The 20,473-nt window shown below is 42.1% G+C and overlaps 1 protein-coding gene across 5 annotated transcripts in view; it reads right to left on the bottom strand.

The window, feature by feature from the left end:
- Positions 1-7,100: 7,100 nt before the first annotated feature.
- JMJD1C (jumonji domain containing 1C) overlaps positions 7,101-20,473 on the bottom strand; it is a 167,785-nt gene continuing 154,412 nt past the window's right edge. For all 5 annotated transcript variants that reach the window (XM_075257472.1, XM_075257475.1, XM_075257473.1 and 2 more), the window contains 13 exons: positions 20,005-20,094; positions 19,373-19,497; positions 17,860-18,073; positions 17,427-17,632; positions 16,191-16,469; positions 13,752-13,920; positions 13,563-13,653; positions 12,351-12,481; positions 11,842-11,964; positions 11,296-11,435; positions 10,593-10,769; positions 9,447-9,578; positions 7,101-8,018 (listed from right to left, as the gene is read on the bottom strand). In XM_075257472.1, coding sequence (XP_075113573.1) covers positions 7,929-8,018; positions 9,447-9,578; positions 10,593-10,769; positions 11,296-11,435; positions 11,842-11,964; positions 12,351-12,481; positions 13,563-13,653; positions 13,752-13,920; positions 16,191-16,469; positions 17,427-17,632; positions 17,860-18,073; positions 19,373-19,497; positions 20,005-20,094 — 1,967 coding nt within the window. In that variant the 3' untranslated portion in view covers positions 7,101-7,928. The remainder of the gene's footprint in view (positions 8,019-9,446; positions 9,579-10,592; positions 10,770-11,295; positions 11,436-11,841; positions 11,965-12,350; positions 12,482-13,562; positions 13,654-13,751; positions 13,921-16,190; positions 16,470-17,426; positions 17,633-17,859; positions 18,074-19,372; positions 19,498-20,004; positions 20,095-20,473) is intronic.

Genomic DNA, 20,473 nt, shown 5'->3' with positions numbered 1-20,473 from the left:
TGTTGAGCATCAATCACCACACCTAACAGTGACTCCAGGCCTCTACTAGTAAGTAGATACAGACCACACATAGCAGCAGCTCTAGGCCTCCACTTGTAGGCAGTCATGGAGCAGCCCATGTTGCCCACAGGAGTGCAAAACACTCTCTACATGTGATAAGCAGCAACTTCACAGGGACAACCTCAGAGCAACATTCATTGAACTTAAGGAGAGTGAACTTAACTCAGGCAGTGCATTATGGGAATTTATGCAAATCTAAAATGAGGAGGAGCCTCACATAAGTCATCTTACTACTTATGGTGCACCATGGAGCAAGGCCCAATGACTCCATCAGCCTTCTTGTGCTTAAGTTCCTTAACTTTGCTTTAGTCCATGCTCAGACAAATCTCAAGCATTTTCACAATTGTTGTAATAAATGAAACACAGCTACAATATCAGGCACAGCCCATAGATGGGAGTAGCACTGTTTTTAGAAGCAGTGGGTGGGCGGAGCCTGCTGATTCGGTCCTCTCTTGGCACAGCCACGGTTTCACTAGGTCAGGATTCCAGCAGCTGAAATTTTGAGGAATTCAAAATAAAAAAATTAAAAAAAAGTTTCATACAGGTTTGGATAATACCGAGCTTTTTTCATGGTTTATTTGCTTTGTAATTTATAACTATTTTTTACAATAAAATTCAGATAAACAGCACAGCCTATAAATACTGGCAGGTGTCACTGCTGATCCTCAGCTACCACAAAGAACAGCAGTAAGTCATAGACCATACATAGCAGCAGTTACCCCAGCCCTATACCAGTAGTGAAACATGGGCCACACATAGAAGCTGCTCCAGTCCAGTACCAGTAGACAGCCATGGACCTTAGTTTTTTATATCTTTATTAATAAAGGAACCACACAGAGCAGCAACTGTAGGGCTCAACCAGCAGTCAGCCATAGACCAGCCCACAAGGGCCTCAAGAGTGTACAACACTCTCTGCATGTAAGAAGCAGCATCCTCACAGGGACAACCTCAGAGCAACATTCATTGAACTTAAGGAGACACTCATGCAGTGCATTATGGGAATTTATGTAAATCTAAAGTTCTGAATGTATTTCTCATCTAAGCTTATTACTGAGGAGAAGCCTCACATAAGTCCTCCTCACTACTTATGGTGCACCATGGAGCAAGGCCCAAAGACTCCATCGGCCTTCTTGTGCTTAAGTTCCTTAACTTTGTTTAGTCCATGCTCAAGCATTTTCATAAGTGACCAACTCAGTTTACAGGGACACCCAGTTGTCTATCACTGCGCTCTCCGCTTTTTTTAGGTGCCCAAAAACTGTGCCAATTTAAAACAAACAACATACAGGATTTGTCTGTCACAAAAGTTCATCTCCAAAGAGAATGGGCTCCCACTCTGAACCAAAAGGTACCAAGTGCCCAACAACCTCATACATGGGTGCCTTCAGTGGGAAATCTATTTAATGCAAAAAAATAGAAAAAAAATCAGGGCACTCACCAGCCAGTAGTAAAATTCACCAAACTTTAATAATCTTCCATAAAAATAGGTACTTGAACAGCATTTACAGACGGGGGTAGGGTAGATGGGATGTAGAAGAAATGAAGCGACGACCGTTTCATGCTAAATGCACTTCATCAGTCTTCCCAAAATTCAGGTGTCACCAGCCGACATATATACCAGCCGTGGGGCACACCCATATCACCACAAAAATAAATACAATTTAAATACCACAAAAAGCATTTAAAACATGTTAAAACAACTTAACAATACATTACATCATTATACATTAACATTTCTTACTGATTTCTAACTTTATTTCAAACTTCTTGTAGAAGACAGAGGTAAAAAACTTCTACAAGAAGAAGGTAGAATTATACTACGTACAGGAGCTATGGGGCCGCTTGGATTGAATGATCGTATGGACATGAGCGTATTTCTGTAAATGTAGCCAGTTTTGTATTTGTCTATTGCCATTTATTAGTAAGATCTTAAGCGGTAATTCTTTTGAATTACGATTCAGTGGCAAAGGAGGTAGCGCATGCACGTATACACTATATTCCTCATGCTAAGTATTTTGTTATTGTAGCTTACTTCGTGATTGGCTCACACTAGTACGGGTGGGGACTTTTTCTCGTTCGCCGTAATAAGTTTATATAATAATATCTATATTTGGACAATAGGTAAAATGGCTCCTTTGGTGATTGGTTTGTGATTAGCTAGGGTTTTATAATGGTCAAAGTAGCTCTTTTGAGCTCTGTTGGCCATCGGTTTAAACAGGTTAGGGGTGGAGTTTCATAGTTGGATACAGTTCTCATTCTGGTCCGCGATTTATATGGATGTTGGTTTGATGCCTATACCTATAATGGGAATAAGTAGCTCCCTTTTTGATTAGCTGTCAAGTCAGTATGTTTTCAATGGACTATGCTGGCGGGTTTTTTGAATGAACATAGTAGTGTGTTCATTTGTGTGTCTGTGTTAGAAGTGTGGTTCTCCTTTAAGTCCGCCTATTATTAGTAGCAGAGCAAAAGGTTCTTTTAGCCTGTTAGAGGTTATGAAAAGCTTAATAAAGTTTAAAAAGTTTTAAAGTTTGAAATAAAGTTAGAAATCAGTAAGAAATGTTAATGTATAATGATGTAATGTATTGTTAAGTTGTTTTAACATGTTTTAAATGCTTTTTGTGGTATTTAAATTGTATTTATTTTTGTGGTGATATGGGTGTGCCCCACGGCTGGTATATATGTCGGCTGGTGACACCTGAATTTTGGGAAGCCTGATGAAGTGCATTTAGCACGAAACGGTCGTCGCTTCATTTCTTCTACATCCCATCTACCCTACCCCCGTCTGTAAATGCTGTTCAAGTACCTATTTTTATGGAAGATTATTAAAGTTTGGTGAATTTTACTACTGGCTGGTGAGTGCCCTGATTTTTTTTCTATTTTTTTGCACTATATTGGACTATTTGTTTAACAGTGAGCACCACCTGAATGCCAGATCATCTAGTTTGAGATCCAGTGATTTGGTGTATGTTCACACCCACAGAACGGTGCCGCTGCTTTTGAACTTTTTTGCATTTTGTTGGAAATCTATTTAACCAAAGGAGAGTTAAAGGCAATGCACCATGGGAAAGTATGTAAATGTGATGGGGGTGACAGTCTGTCTGTTACATTCATGTTCCAAAAGTCTGTGCTGATCTCAGTTCCATCCTAGAGATTGGGGGAGGAGTAGTGCGGAACATTAGGTGAAGGATATACAGCAACTCTGGCCACAACTCCTGTTGTGTGACCATAAAGTGACATATTGCTCTGTGACTTCTTCAATAATGTAAGTGAATTGAGTCACACTGTGACCCAAAGGGTGCTAGAACTACTAAAATATCCATCAGTGTTTTTCCCTTTCCCCATTTTCAGTCCAGTTTGCTAGACATACTGTATATTCTATTAGAGGCTGGATGTTAGGCAGGGTTTATATATATAAACTTGCACCAGAGTCATTACTGTGAGGCATACACCACACATTACTCCACTACTGTGAATACTCGTCTCATTTTTGATCCCCCCCCCCCCCTCATTATCTTAGTGGTATTATCCTTAGTTCCACTTGTACTACTTTTAGTTGTGAACGTTAAAAGTTACGTTTTAGTGCACTCTTGTGTATTTATTTTTCCGTTTTGGGTCGGTGCACCTACCCTGTATTAGTTCATCTATTTTGACATCAGCATAGAGGCCCGAATCCTGCTGGGAGTAACACTGTATTGCAGGAGAGGTGAGTAACATTGTTTTTTATGTTTATCTTCTCTCCTGGGTCTCCGATAATTATTCTCCAGTTTCTGAAGACCCCGGAGTATAATAATAGTATTATTTGTCAGGGTTCGTGGCCTCACTTACTGATCCTCACTCCTGGTCACAGCAATTTCTGCTTCTCCCTTCTGCATCCTATAGCAGAAGGGGGAACGGAGGTGGCCATAAGCAGGAGTGAGGATAGGAAAGTAAATAGGGCCCATTACCTGATGGGGATACTCCAGCAGGTAACAGCCTATTGAAAAACCAACCCCCCCCCCCAAAAAAAAAAAAAAAAAAAAAAAAAAGTTATACTCACCTACCTGCGAACCCTTGATGGAGCCGCCACCGCCTCCTCTTCTTGACCCGCGCATAGGACGTGTGCGTCATGACGTCATAGCATCAACGCCTGCACTGAGAAGCAGACATCCCCTAAACCAGCCCAGGACAGGTCCGCTCAGCTTTGGGTTTTTGTTTTGGGCTGGTTTAGGTTAAATAAATAGTAAAAATGCCGCCCTCCAAACAGGCATGGACAGTGCCGCCCCACGTCACCTCATTAGAGGTACACCCCTGAAAATGATTGCTGGTTCAGGGTCCCAAATCTAGGTGACATATTCCCTTTATTTGTAGAAAAGATCATGTGTAAGGCAGTCTGCATTTATCTCTGCTAACAGCACTGTTACTAGAAAGGGGCCCAGTGTTATGTGAGGTCTGTACATGCCACCAGGCCCCTTTCCAACAGAAGCCTGCCCAGGGCAGGTGAGTAAAAATGACAAATATGTATACTCTTCCTTCCTGAGCTACTAACACTTCCCAATGTCCTCTCTGGGGCTCTTCCGGCCTGAAGAGACGTCTGATGTGACGCTCCCTGGGGAGCTCCAAGTGTCTGCTGAGGCCCAATCATAGGCCCCAACAGTGACCCCTGGGGTGTGTGACATCAGTCACAGGGCAGAGAGGCCTGAAGAGGATGGTGGAGAGAGACAGAGCGAGGATGCCCATTAAAGCTGAGGCAAGGTGAGGATTAGTGTTTATATTCTCTCAGCGCCCCTGGGCCTCCACTTATTATACCCTGGGTGTTGGGGGCTCTGTGGAGCATATAATACTGTGTACTGTGAGTGTACATCATATACCATCTGTTTTATAGCAGCCATGTACTGGCATTGCACGGTCACTATAAAACAGATAATGTGCAATGTAAATAGCAAAGTGGTCACCAAACCACCACGGGTTCCTTCAATCGGCTGATTATTAGCTGTTGGACCTGCACTGATCTCTTACATTGTTAGGACCCCACAGCTCTCAGCATTGTTTACATAGAGGCACTTCTCACCATATTATTGACAACTGCAATTGTGGGTATTATAGTTGTATCCCTTTAAGTCTCTGAGATAAAGCACCTATAACTGTTACTATCAAGACTACACTGTAGGGAGGGGTTTGCAGCGGGGCTTACAAGACGGAGGATGAAGGATTGCTTTGTCCCCACACACTAGTGATGATCTACTGCATGTACAGTAAATTCAGCAAACTAGTGGTCAATGATCAGAAATGAACACTCCTAGCAATGTCTGGATCGGCCAGTGTTAATGCGGGAGCAGTAGTATTATGCCCGACCTCATGGTATCGGTTGTTGTGGCACACAACACTGGGGCTCATTTTGGCAGCAGGGTACCATTACCAAGTCTCTCCCCCTGTGGTTGTGGCATTAGAGTAGATGCCTTGTAGTAATACACTCATTAATGCAGGAATCCACTACAATGAGGTCAGTATGGATTGATTAGTGAGTGAGCTTGTGTAATTTGATAAAAATTTGCACCGAGAACCTAATGTTCAGTTTTATTAATATAGTCCAGACACAACAGATCAGGGGTGTAATACGTGGATGTACCTCTGAGGCCCCGCACTGATCAGTATGGGGGATAACATTCCCCCATTCTCCTGAATCGAGCAGTGATTGGTTCCATTCATTTCAATGGGAGTGTAAATTCAGGGCTTGGCTATTACCAATGATCTCATTATATTGAATAGAGCAGTGCAGGAGTCATCCAGACCACCACTCAATTCAGAACCCTGCTCGGTGCGGTGCTGACCATTCTATCAGTTATCTTTAACTGTTTATCAGTTCACTTTTTCCTGACATTTAAGATCCTCTGTGCAGCTTGTCAAATTTTCTTTGCAGGCTGAGACCGGACATCCCTAGTGTAAATGGTAAATGTCTTAGGAGCAGAGAATTCCATAAAGATCTTTCTGGCCTTTCATGCGGTATACAAGCTTTTGATTTCTGTATGACATTGTTTTTTGTTTTTTCTTCTTTTGGGTTGATATTTGGAACCATATTCTAGTTTTCCCCCAGTCTCATGACTCAATATTTTCAGATTAAAAACAAATTTATATTGCAGGTTTTCAACACACACGATCAGAGCACAAGGGCTGTATCCGGATAAAAGGTGTTGTATTTTTCCAGAAAACTCTAACATACAGAGATTAGTTTTCACATCTAAGTTGGCTGTTGCCACCACTAGGGGGCTCATCTGTCACCGCTTTATATGGATCCTACTGACCTGAATAGACACTGCAATAAGGATATGAGGAGCGAGAGGTGCTCTGTACTAAACAATAGGAACACCATAAGACTCCAGTGTTCTGCGTGTACTTTTAGATCATAGATAACAGCTTGCAATGTTGATCTGCTGCTTTCCAGGCCAGAAGGACTTGTACCAGAATGTACAACAGAAGAACTGCGCTCCGTACTGAAGTAAAACCACTATAGTCTGCATTTGTGAATACGGCTTTATGCTGATGGCATCTTAATTGTAAAGTATAACTGGTAAGAAAGGTCTCTGTATGGATCACAAACGTGTGTTTATATAGTTGCATTGTAGCTGACTTTTTTTTTTTTTTTTTTGTAGCTCTTATATCTCAAAGTGTGCTGGTCCATGTGCTGAAGGAGGAGGGTAAGACAATTGTACTCCCCTATTATAGTATATCATTTCCTGTGATGTCTCTCTCTGTCACATATGAATCTCTGCTGGTTAGTGCAGATTTCTGAATGTGACTTAAAATCACAAGCACAATATGACTAATTTGGAGGGGGGTACAGAAGACCATAAGGTGTCTTTGTCCGTTGGAATTTTTGCAAGGACTCTTGCAGATTTCCCGCATGTTCCAAACTGAATAGCACTGCCCCCTGGATTTCATGTCACCATGTTGCGCCCTGTTATCTGCCTAGTCTTCTACCTCTTATCAAACAGGACAGCCGCACAGTACACACGTGCTACAAGTCAACATTTGAGAAATTCTTTTTAATGGAAAATGTAAAACCCCTTTGAACTTCAATGTACAAAGCATGTGGAACACTTGCACTTTTAACAAATTAAAGCAAGCCAATGTTTTAAAAAAATACATCATTGAATGTATATATGTATATATTTACATAGCATATTAAGTTTTAATATTTAGCTTCAAAATGTCACATAAATTTTACCAAAATGAGACAACTTGTTTGAAATAAATTACATCTTCTTTAAATGTCTAATATTACATTGAGTAGGCTTCAATAAACCATTGAAGTGTCTTCTTTTTAATACCGTGTTATATTTTATAATATACAAAGTTTACAGTTATTTGGCAGTAATCTTTCAGATTATGTTATATGAATGCTTCCAAATGCAGGCAATAGCTGGTGATTTTCTGTTTTACCCTCACAGTTATTGTGTCAATGTAGTGAAAAATATCCAAATTATTTTTAGCAAACTATACAAGTCACATTTACATTTGATCAACAATATAGCATAGAACTTTTTGTTTTCTTTTCTTTTTTTCAAAAAAATAAATACATTTAAATCTGACATTTTTTTTCTTTTTCACAAACTTTTAATATACATTATGTTACATTGTAGCACGGTCTGATGGCTCCTATTCGTGCTAGTTCCTGCAGCGTCGGGGGAGGCTGTAATGACCATCCGGCTCTGCGGGGGGAGGCTGATCACATTGGCTGTGATCGTGTTATACTGGTGTGGTGTCAGTAACAAGCAAATACTTGGAGAAGAGTTTCTTGGCACTGATGATGATAGAACAGCAGCTCGCTCAGTGTCCTTTAGCTTTTGTTTTCTCTCCCAGCACAAGAATCTCTTCAACTCCAGTTGAAACAAAAACTAGGATTCATCCATGTCTTCCATTTCCTCTTCATGAATCTTTAGTGATCTTACCATTTCCTTGACTGAATGGTACAAGATGTTTTTCACCTGATGAGAATCCGAAAAGGGAAAATCATGTAAGTATATCCAAGATTATCCATACATGTTATAGTCTCATAGTCTTAGGCCCCACATTGCGGAAATGCAGCTTTTTCTGTTGCAGATTTTGTTGTGTTTTTTGAGCCAAAGCCAAGAATGGCTGCAAAAGGAATGGGAAATATATAGCAAGTTCTTATAAGTCTACCTTCTGCTCAATCCACTCCTGGCTTTGGCTCAAAAACCGCAGCAAAATCTGGAACAAAAAAAAGCTGCACTTCCGCTACATGGGGCCTCAGCCTTAAAGGGTTATCCAGAGACTTCATATATTTACTTCCCTCACATTCTAGATGTGCTATACTACAGGTTTCTGGGCTCACACGATCTGAAGGATGAATTGATTTGCCTCTTCTCCCATGTGCACTGGTATCTACCTGTACTAGGTGGGCTGGACAACTAGATGATGTGAACACACAAGAGGGGGCAGACCAACTTGGGTGCTGCTTCCAGTCATGTGACCCAGGGTCAGACCCAGCCTGGAAATCCAAAGTACAATCCAAATAGACTCTGGGGGAAGTAAGAAGTTAAAGAGGCCTTTTCACCACCTTTACTTCTTTGCATCTTTTAATAGGCGCTGCTCCACCGATTCTAGCCCCCAATGCTGTTAGTTTTGGTGCCTGATATGCTATTTAGGCCCTGCACGGTCAGATGGTGGTGTCAGGCAGGAGCAGGCAAGGGGGTGTGATTATGAGATGCCATCAGCGGTTGACCGTGTAAGAGCTATGATTCACACCCCCTTACCTGCTCCTGCAAGTCACCGTCCTCCTGGGATCTGCTATCAGCCACCAAAAACTGACAGCATTGATTGCTCAGGAACAGTGAGGGCTAGAGAAAAACAGACTGTGCCGGAATCCATAAGTGAGAAGAAGAGACAGCAGGTAAACCTGCTTAGACAGGAAGATGCGGAAACCCCTTTAAGGTTTAGCTTTACTTTAAAGATTGTATAGTTTTGGTGTAGAAAAGCTTAAGGATGTGTCTGTACTTTATTCTTGAGAGGAGATCTATATACAGAGGACACATCTACCTGGATGCCATATATACAGTATATATCTGACCACTGTCAGGGTCTGGACTAGATCAGTACACTCTGCCTATTGCTGCTACACTGTTACGCTGTACATACAAGATGCTATTAGTTTTTCACACGACTTTAGTCTGTACTTTCTTCTTTTGTATTTTTTTTGTGACCTTCATTTTAGCACAGAGCTAAAACTGAACATGGACACAGTCGCCATGAATCATACTCGTGCGCATGCTAAAATTCTGACCTCATTTTTGCTAGGCGTTCATATTTGTTGGAGAATAATCGTTAGAAAATGACGGCGCTCTCTTGCCAATTTCATTGAGGACTGCAGAGCGCGGTGTCCGTACGCTTCTTACCTGCAATTTATCATCAAAATTGATTTCTTCTTTAGAAAGCCTCAGCTCTTGAGTTAAATGAAATGAGTGAACAAGATGTTCTGGGGACACAAAGTCTTGAGTCACTTGGATGCAGCTGTGAAAGTTTTGCACCTGTCGCGGATCAAAGAGCAAAATAACAGTGTAAGTGTCACCTTCTATGTGTGACCATTCACCCACCCACATCACATTACTCGCCTACAGTTAGTACATTTTTGGTGTTTGGTTCCATTTTGCGCAAAAATTGCCTGGTCTCCCCAGTTTAGAACAATAGGTAGTGAGATAGGGGTGCCAAGTTATAGCTGAAATCTACAGCAGTCCCTCCTTAATAATTTTGGCACATCTCATGCCAGCAGGGGAACAGACTAATACTGGTGCATGTCATACCTTCCTACCAATGTACACGTGTACCAAACTACCATATATATACTGCTATAATGGATGTAGCATCACATGACTCTATAGTTTGTCAGTATTCTACCCTAGAAGATATGTTACAGAAAGATTACTATTGTATTACCTACATCTGCTTGAACATGCCGCCTCTATATACAATCTGAGGCACACAGAAGCACAGAGCCATAATATAGGAACCCTCTGTAGCTTTAACTTCATGCAAAACTATAATGTATCTGTATGTATAAGCTTTTATGGTGAAGTCTGTTGCAGATGCTGCAGGCAATGAAAACATACCAATACTAGGAAATGCAAACTGGCTAGAGCTTGTGGGTCCTAACCTACTCCGCTATAGATAACATTGCACACCAACAACAAAGAGACGTAGAAACCTAGCACAAATGTAAGGGTTATCCCCAGTGAATGGGTGAGGGGATGACCTCTGGAACTAAGAATGAAGCACTACCCGGCGGCACTCCTGGCTCCATTCATATGACTGAAGTGGTGCTGCAGTTCTTTCATTCTTGGTGTCAGTCGGACCCCTAATGATCATAAAATGATGGTATACCCTAGTGGCATGCCATTACTTTATGACATGAGACTATACTGTTATGGTCACGTTCACGTCTGCCATATTTGTTGCACTCGATATACAATGCAGGCGATATTTTGCACAGCTTGTGTGGTTTAGTTCATTGCAGGGGCGGAGTATCTATTATACAGATAGTTCACCTGATAAATGGCTCCTGCAGGCAGTATGACCGCATCACCGAGGAACTGGACCAGCGTGTGGCTCTTCACACCATAATCCTCTAGGAGACTTTGGCGGAGTTTCTTATTCAGGTACCAGTTCTGGTCTCGTATAGGGTCGTGGTCAGGGAGGATTTCAAGGCACTGCTCCTTTGCAGCCTACAAAGACGGGAAGAGAGCGGGTTCCATATTCATTATTATAGTAAGTTCAATGCCATACAGCACTTCATACCTCTTCCCCACTGTAGCACTTGTGCCAGAACACTTACATAACATAATCCCTTTCCAAAATCTAGTCTCCTGCGAAAACCACATTTTGCTTCAGAATATTTTAGCCTTGTGTAAAAATGTGCTAAAATGGAAATTCTCAGAAACGATACAGGATCTAGTCATCGGAAAAAAATCTGACAAACTTTCTGAACATTCCCAAGGAAAGCAGAAGTAATGGCAGAAACTGTACTAGAGTGCTGGCAGTCACCGCGCAGATCTCCTGGCACACGCTGCTGAATATTTCCCTCCATTACCTCCTCGGTGCTTGTAGGGTGTTGACTCATTGGATCCTGCTCACAACTATCAGCTAAATCTTATTAACTCATAAGAACCCAGCTGACTATCAGTTTAAGCAATTATAGTATTGGCAATTGCTTTCTTAGTAGAGATCATAAAAGAGTCATGAAGCCCTCACCTTATGTAGAAACTCTCTGATTTTATCTGCGTCTTTAGTCTCATAAATGTGCCAGAGAGAACCGGGAACCTCCGTGGTGTCCTTCAGTCTTTTCTTCAAACATTCATCCATGTCCTCTTCCTCAAACTTCTTTACGACACCTGAAACAGGAAAGATCACTGACTTAGAATCGCAGATCTATTGTTATGGGAGATCTGACTGCTTGCAATGACTCTCTTCGCCTTAGCACTACAGATGGCGCCTCCTTTGTGCAGTAACATGGTGTAATAATCCTGACTTGGTGAGTGTAGTCACTGTAGAAATGGCAAGAACTGTTTCATATATCTTGTGTTCACTTGTCAGTCCATTGTAGTTATTGTATAGTTACTATTGTAGTTCAATGCCATACAGCACTTAATACCTCTTCCCCACTGTAGCACTTGAAAAAAGAACATAAGTGCTTTTTGCTGCAAAACGCAATGTGTGAACAGATGGTGTGCTACTGCACTGTCCTTGTTCTGTATTGTGGTTAGAGTAGTGATATAGGTAGTTGTTAGAGTCACATACCTGCCTTACTAGCAACCACGTTGCCTTTGACCACACCAACGTAGACTAGAATGTTAACCATATCGGACACTTCTATATGAAGGTTGGTTGTACCGGTGTCATGATCCTTGGTGGCAATCACTCCTGTATACAAAAGATAAAAATAGCTGAAATTGACTTAGCCCATGGCTGGTTCTGTTATGTGCAGAGTCATGAGCCGTACACATTATATACAGCCTTTACACATCACCACTAGCCTCTCACAATACCAACACATTGTTTTAGTTATATGATCTTAAAGGGTTAATCCAGGATGTTATATTTGTTGGACTGATCACCTATTACAGATCAGTGGCACAGACTCTTACCCATCAGCTGTGTCTGGTGGTATTGTTTCAGAATGGGGCCGAGCTGGGTGTATACATACATAATACACAGGGGTGGCAGGGGTATCCAGGCCTGGACCCCAGAAATCTAATACTGATAACCTACAGATAGGCTGTAATGTTCAGCACATTTATAATACTCACCATACGCACTACACAACCTCGGGCCCAGGTCTGGACGTACAAAGAATGTTGGCATATGGGAGGCAAGGTTGAATTTACCATCTGGATTGCAGTATTCAGGTACCGGGAGCATCCGAAAGAAATCTTCATGTCTGAGGGATATAAGATACAGGTACATTTAGCCCCAGTTGCATGAGGAATACGGCCTCCTGCCTGATATCTATAGAGCTGATCTGGGTCCTGTATGACCCAACAGTTCTAAAAGCCTCTGATATGGGCAGAACATGTGACCACCGGGGTCAGCGCCCATAGCTGTGTACACAGCGATCAGGGAAGGCAGGGACATGAATGAACTGTCGCAGCCTTTTCTAGGGGACTCAGGCTGTAGTTGGAGCCAGGCTCCCTGCTTCAGCAGTTGCTGAAAACTGCAAAGAGTTATCAGTACGCAGAACAAGGGAACCACTTACGAATGTAAATAATCTGTGAGTGACCCGGAAGTGGTTAAAGGGGAGTTATAGTTCTTATTTTTACTGGATATTGAAGCTTAATATAACAAATAGTACATACTTGCACTAGGTTCACTTTAGGATCAGGGTGCCCATTGTCCTGTTCATAGAAGAACCAGAACAACCACCTACAGATGAAAAGGTTGGACTTAACGAACATTTTTGACTCCGATGCAGGTGTGAACCTCGCCTTACCTGTCTGTTTGGCCGAGAAACCAGAGAGTCTCCATTCGGGCCCCTGATCTTCATGACCTCTGGCCCACACAGGAGCAGATCAGCCAATCAGTAGTGCACCGATTGGCTGTAGCACTCGTGTATATGCAGAATGTGAACAAAGCCAGGGGACCAGAAAGGAGACTCTCCGATGGATCCCTCCCCAAATGGAGAGGATAGTATAACAAATGTCATTTTAAGCCTCAGTATCCAGTAAAAAAGAAACAGAACATCCCTGAACATGGTTTCAATATCCCCGATATGTTGCGCTTCAGGGAGGGTGTGTGTCATCTTAGGGAATGTTTAGGACTAGTTTACAAAGTGCATACAGTATGTTGAAAGTTTCCCCATCAGATAGTGCACTACAGAAGTCATCCAGCTATGACAAATGTATCAAAATATGTCACTTTGCCACGTTACATCTGCCCCAAAATGGCGTTTTATCCTACAACAACTAGGGGTAAAATAATACGATCTCCAACTGATGTTAGAGCTAGCAGCATGGCGGTTTTACCTGGCAGGCATCATGTTCTTGAAGTCTTCTCCAGAGGGCTGATCTTTCAGTTTCAGAAGAATAGTCTCACCACTTTTAAGTTTCTGTCGTTCTGTTTGTGCAAGACAGAAAAACAACAGAAGAGTTACAGAAACCACATTGACGACGTCCAGAAAATCCGCCCTAATTCTGTACGACTAGTAAACTTACTGGCGACATCCTCAAATCCATCCCAGAACTCCTTAACATTGCCGCTTGATACTACTCCCTCCTTGCAGTTGAGAAGATCCCCTTGATGGTCCCCAAAATCATGGCTTATTGACTCAGATTTCCACAGATTTGGGTTCATTCTTTTTTGATTTCCAGAAACGACAACAGTCTGCGGGAAAACAAAGAATTACGAAGATTAAAACTAGAACTTCTCTGAGTCTATCCCATACACTGGGGCAGATTTACTAAAATGGTCTGAGTGACAGGCAGTGTAAATATGACATTTACCAGTGTTATATGCTGGACGATGAATCTGTTGTATTACTGGCCTTATTATTTATGCCTAAAAAACCCCATCAATATTTAAGCGCAGTAGACAGATTTATAGAGATTGACATTACTCTCTGCAGTCTTCATATAAGGCTAGGCTGTATGCCTGAGAGTAATGTACGCTTCTTGTAGCTGGTGTACATCTCACACGTGTCCATAGGACACCCTTGACCTGCACATACATATGGATTCACTTTGGATTTAACCTGATACATGGCATAGGATTTGCTGCTCAAAAATGATCTTGCCACATCTAGTTGGGATAAGGGGTGGGGTGGGGGGCCCTTCAAAACTCCATTGACTTGTATTGTAATGTACGTTGCTATGGATTAGTGGTTTGGAATCCAGCAGGTTTGATCATGGGCTAGGGGTATGTTCACAAGAAATAAGTCAAAGTAATGTAAAAGCTGTACATATGGCCAATATACAGCCAGAGGGACACAGACGCTCGCTCTCTGATTTTTAGGCAGTGTTCTTTGTATTGATGTCTAGTGAAGGTCTCTGTGCTGTTGCTTGGCAGCCGCTGGGGTGTAAGGATGTAAACAGATGGCTGGAAACATCTCGCTGTTTCTCTCCTTCCAAGATGATTCTAGGATGATGCATTCAGTTCACCGAGTTTACAGGAATCACATTCTTCTTGCATAGAAAACAATCCTCTGCTAAGTTTTATCAAATCCTGCACTCCAGAATTCTGCCACCAAAACTTAGGCCTAGGGTTTTGTGTCTCAACGGGCCTAAGGTGTATAAAAATTGAGAAGCATTTTTGTATCACTTGCACGTATAAAAAGTGGGCATGGTTAGCCTCCAAGACGATTTAAAGAGGACCTTTCACCTCCTCCACTTCTTAGTATCTATTAATAGCTGCTGCTCCTCTGGATCCAGAATAGTTGGATTGTCTTCTCTAGGTCGCACCGTTCCCGAGTTATCAGTGCTGGTACCTGATATGTTATTTAGACCCTGTACTGTCAGGAGGGCGGTGTCAGGAAGGAGCAGGGAAAGGGTGTAATTCTGAGCTCCAATGAGAATCTGCTCCTGCCTGACAGTACAGAGCCCAAATAGCATATCAGGTACTAAAACTAAAAGCACTGATAGCTCAGGAACAGTGAGAGCTAGAGAAAAGAAAAAAAAATTCCACACTGGAATCGGTGGAACAGTAACATCTCGGGACCGAAGTGTTAAGACTTCAAGAAGCATCAAATGTATTAAAATCTGGGGCAGATTTGCTATGGAGAATGTGCCAGAATTCTGCCACAATCTATGAAAAAAAAAACCCCAAACAAAATAAACAGTCGTGTGAGATTTACACCAAATTTATTAACTGTTTTAGACAGTTTCTGAGCCTTGTGGGCAGGGCTTACCAAAAAGGTGAAGGGATTGTGGCTTAAAATGCAACAGAAACTAAGACGACCTATAAGTGGTATATACTTATCCCTATCTATAACAGACTTCTCACTAAGCAGGAGATATATATATATATATATATATATATACACACACACACACACACACACCGTATACACATATACACACACCCTTTAGAGATGTATGTTACATGCATCTCCAGTTACAAGTATGCTTACATATGTTGCAGTCCTTAGAAGCATATTTTTAATGTACCTACAGCAGTAGGTTTTACAATATGGTTTGAATAATAAATATAATTTCTGTGACTTGCTAGGTTTATAGTGGCCAATAAAGGAAGGTGCTAAGAATATGGATTTCCTAGTCTAACAGAAATGTCTGCTAAGCGTCACAGCTGTTGGAGGCAGCAACTGACTATATGTGGGCTAGTCTGTGGGCCTCTTCACCTTCCCTGTATGAGGCCTAATCTTGAAGAGGTGTAAAGGTGTATTAGAATTGCATCGCTTATTTCCTTATGTTTCACTATCTCTGCTTTCTGTCAGTAAACCTATCTGGATATTGTGCAGCGGACACAAGACCATGCCATATTTTTTCATCTGCATCTTTATGATCAGGACAGCAAGCGGAGATCTTGAAGACTAAGTATACTAGTAGGCTGCAGAAGGTCCCATTGTGTAAGGATTAAGTTTCATGTGCACAAAACCAGAAACGCCTTTATAAGTGCAGCCCCCCATGAGAGCTACTAACCTTTCCCTGCTTCCAGCAGTCTCTGAAGAGCTTCCAGTTGCTGTTATGCCTATGATCTTTTAACCATAAAATGTGCCGATCACAGATCCAAGAATGTGGAATTTCATTGTAAGTTCTTGTGTTCTCATCCAGAGGTGGTTTGCGGCTCTCCGAAATTTCCTCTTTTGGCTCGGATTTTATGATGGGTTTAGGTGGCCTTGTGGCAGGAATCTTGTTTTCAACCACTGACGCAATTATGTCATCCAAGATGTTTGGCATCGACCGGCCGCCCTTGCAGCCCTGTTGTTAAAGGGAAGAAACAAAACATACTTTAACCTTGTCTATAATAGCTTGCAGATTTGTGAAAGTCCATGAAGTGACATTTTGCGAATTAACCATTTCTTGCCCAGCAATCTAGGCAACCTGGCAACAAAGCACTAAAGCAAAAATAACTAGAATGTATTCTAGCCCAGGTATATCAATGGCTGCTAGTAAACTGCTTGCAAATAGAAATGCTTCTTATATTGTGGGGTAGTACAGCTTTAAGGGGCTTGTGTTATCAAATAAGTCTAGGTAGTCTGCTGATCTATAAGTTAAGAATTGGAGTATGTAGATGTGTTCATCAAGTCCCTGTGTGAGGGTAAGGAGGACACAGAACCCTAAAGCACACAGGGCAATACATCCAGATTCTCTGTATCCATCCACAACATGCTCCACTGTCCCAAACTGTATATAGTAGGGGACAGCAGGGCAGAGTGTGCATGCACATGTGGGAGATCAAGAGAAATAACGTTTGGATTATGATCCTATACGTACAGCCATCTTACATTCACTCAAGGCAGATTTGTAGAAAAGACTTTGGCGACTGTTCCTATGACACATGCACCTCTGTGTGACACACATATGTCGTACACACGCAGCTTGGCTCGCCGTTGCTGGGAATGTTTTGCTGCTCCTTGTACTAGTTTCAATCCCGATTTAACTTGTCTGCGCCAATTACATGTTAAATACTGCATCACATTTCCCATTCAAAGACAACTTTGTTTGCCGTTTACTTCCAAGATCTTGGTTGACTTTGGCAAGTAGCTCGAGTCTGAGGAGAGTTTGGCCAAGAGCATAACTTTCCCCTCTCAGCATATTTTTCCTACCCATGATTTCTGCAATTCAAATAGTTTCAACATGGATGTGTCCAGAATACAAGAGCACACAGTCACTTTATACAAGTCTGTACTGTAGCCTGAAGCAGCAAAAACTTACTGGATTTCCTGCTGAGTAAACTGGTGCAAAGGCAATGCCGGCGTCAGTGGATCCTAGGCGCAGCTTTCCGGCGGTAGTGGTAAGCAGGTCTCGTAGGGTGGAGCCTTGCTCGCTATTCTGTGACGTAGGAGAGGACGATTTGGAGTTAGTAGTTTCGCCATCTTGTTCTTCTTTGATATGTTTCGTCATGGGGACCTCTTTATTCTCTGCAATTTGGGAAAATGAGAATATACTCACATCAAGGCAAAAATAATCTGTGTACAGTGACATTCAGCCTAGCACTAAACACAGGAAATGTATAAGTGCATTCCCATAAGATATTGAGCCTGCCATTATATGCACACTCACCCATGTCACAATTTTACATAGAGGACTACACTGGCATCACTTACTGGCAAGCCTCGGCCATCTTGGTAAGTACAGTCAGACATACCTTTCTTTTCTTCTCTCGCCTTTTGTTCGGCCAGATCTGCCAGCCAGTGCAGTGAGGAATGGGATTCGGATGATGCCAGCTTGCTGTCTGTGCTCGTGTCACTTCCTGGGCTCGCATTACCATTGGTTTCGGGCTTCTGAGAGGGGCTGTGCTGTTGCGACTCAGGAAGGCTCAGAGATATCTTGTTACTGTGATTGAGAACATTCTGCAACACCTACAGGAGTATGAGAACATTAGTGACACAGAACATAGCGAGGTGGTACTTGTAGTTATTTCCTGCGCCTGGAAGTAATAGTAAGTGATTATATCTGCACATCTGGCCATGTCCCACAGGCCAACACAGCTGTTACTGAGCAGTCCCCAAAAATATTTAGCTGGAGGCTATACACACATCAATGAAATACGCTTACAATATGTCATCATTTACTGAAGTGTGCCCATAGATCAGAAGCAGAGCTGCACTGGACTGTGTGACAATGGATGCAATACTAAATAATACATTTTATTTATATAGCGCCAACATATTCCGCAGCACTTTACAAAATGTAGGGATGAAGTGCTGACAAAAAAGATACCGTACAGAGAAATAGTCAATTCACACAATGGCACTGAGGGCTGTGCTCGCAAGAGCTTACAATCTATGAAGCAATGAATAAAAGAGGAGAGATCTGCATAAGAATACTATACATGACTATGTTCTCAGGGATGGCGTCCGACAGATGTCATAAACTAATCCACATGTAAGTGCCATGGCCAGCCCACTGGAAGATGAGTTCACACTGAGTTTTTTGGACCAGATTTTGAAGCATAATCCACCTCAGAATCTGGCTCCAACAATCGCCTCCTGTGGCTAGCTGCGATTTGATGCTGGTGCAGTGAAAAAAAACGCTAGCGGGAAAAAAAAAAAGAAAAAAAAAGAAGTGAACGGCTCGCATTGAAGTCAACGGGAGGTGTTTTTTGGAGCTGTATTCTGCGTCAAAATCCAGTCCGACAAACTCTGTGTGAACTTAGCTTAAATGGGTTAACAACTATCGGTAGGAGTTGGACGTCTATGACTTTCCAGACAGTAGATGGAGAAAATACCAAAATGAGGACGTTTTCAACAAGAATGATTTTGCCAATAACCAATGAAAAATGATTTCTCTCCAGTAAGCAGCATACAGTCTGAAGCCATGTGTTTCCTATTATTATAGTCCGCATGGAAAAGTCCGTGCTTTGGAAAAACCAAACAAAAAACTTCTGGACATGGTGAGAACAATATGACTAAGATCCAAGACTTTGATATTACATCCATCTTCCTCTATATGTTCTTAGCCTTTCTGCCTTACAATATGTAATTCTATACAAATGACTAGTGTCACCAATCTTAGATGGATGGTGAAGGGCTGTGCTGCTGTATAGAAGGAGAAGATATTGGGCAGAGGCTAAACAGAGGAGCATAATACTTGTGCCAGCTATATAGTGACCCACACACAAGCAATGTGACCAGTCTGCTAGATTATTGTGGCCTCACCTGTGACACTCCGTTCATTGCTGGGTACTTGCTTTGTGAGGCCTGTTTACCAGTGCACTGGCAGTGCGATTTAATTCCAAATTTGTCTCGAAGGCTGTGCATTGCCTCAAGGAGATCGGTCAGAACTGCAGAAAAACCCAAGACAATGATTTAAAAAAAAAAAAACCAGATTTTTTTTTTTTTTTTTTTTAATAAAAGGACATTAGATACAAGCAGAGGATTTTTCTAGCAATACATTATTGAAGCAATTCCTTTCAACATGTTCAGCAATCATTTGTAATATATATATAATTTATTGTACACATCTGCAATTTTTTCCTGGGATCAGGATATTGATGGTCTACTCTCAAGATAGGCCATTGACACAAAAACAGACTAAGCCCCCTGGATGATAAGCTGAGGCTCTTCCATATCTACCTCCATCTACTCTCAAGCGGTCAGTGCAGTAACAACGTGAAATGCCTGACAGTCCAATACCCTGCACTTCCAATATAGACAGTGTGAGAGTAGAATGACCAAGGTAAACACAGGGCCAGGCCGCCCCCTTTATATCAGCTGACCGGAGTGAGTGCAGAGGGTCGGACTCCTGCCAATCCCATCCTGATAATGTCACCAAGTGTGATAAGACTTACCAGAGCTGGGGATAATCTGTGTCGGCATTAGGTGCTTGTAATCGTGCGGCTGTCCTTTTACACATTTCAACCAGGTATACAGCTCTTTATCTGGAAGGACAGAAAATCCCCTACAGTTACCATACAGCTTACATTTACTTCAACATCCGCACACTCCAATAGCATTGGCTTTTCTAAATATCAGACGTGTCCATGTGGTGCGTCATCGGGACTTTTGCTCATCTGTGGCCGCCTTTATGGAGACTTGTTATGTACAATATTGTGAAGTCATTTTTAAGACTTTATCAACTAGTCATGGCAATTGGAAAAATGACAATCCGCCTGTGTGGACACGGTGCCCTTGGATCAATGAGCATCCTTACTAGGTTATTTACAGCGATACGCTCTGTCCTGTGATGTCTTCACTAAATCATCGTATTCTGACAGGTAATTTACACGGCCGCCCTGAGCGCTTGCGGCTCTTTAACCA

This window comes from Leptodactylus fuscus, chromosome 10 (assembly GCF_031893055.1).
Source record: "Leptodactylus fuscus isolate aLepFus1 chromosome 10, aLepFus1.hap2, whole genome shotgun sequence".
In the NCBI taxonomy this organism is placed as follows: Eukaryota; Metazoa; Chordata; class Amphibia; order Anura; family Leptodactylidae; genus Leptodactylus; species Leptodactylus fuscus.
This window is presented reverse-complemented; position numbering and strand designations above follow the sequence as displayed.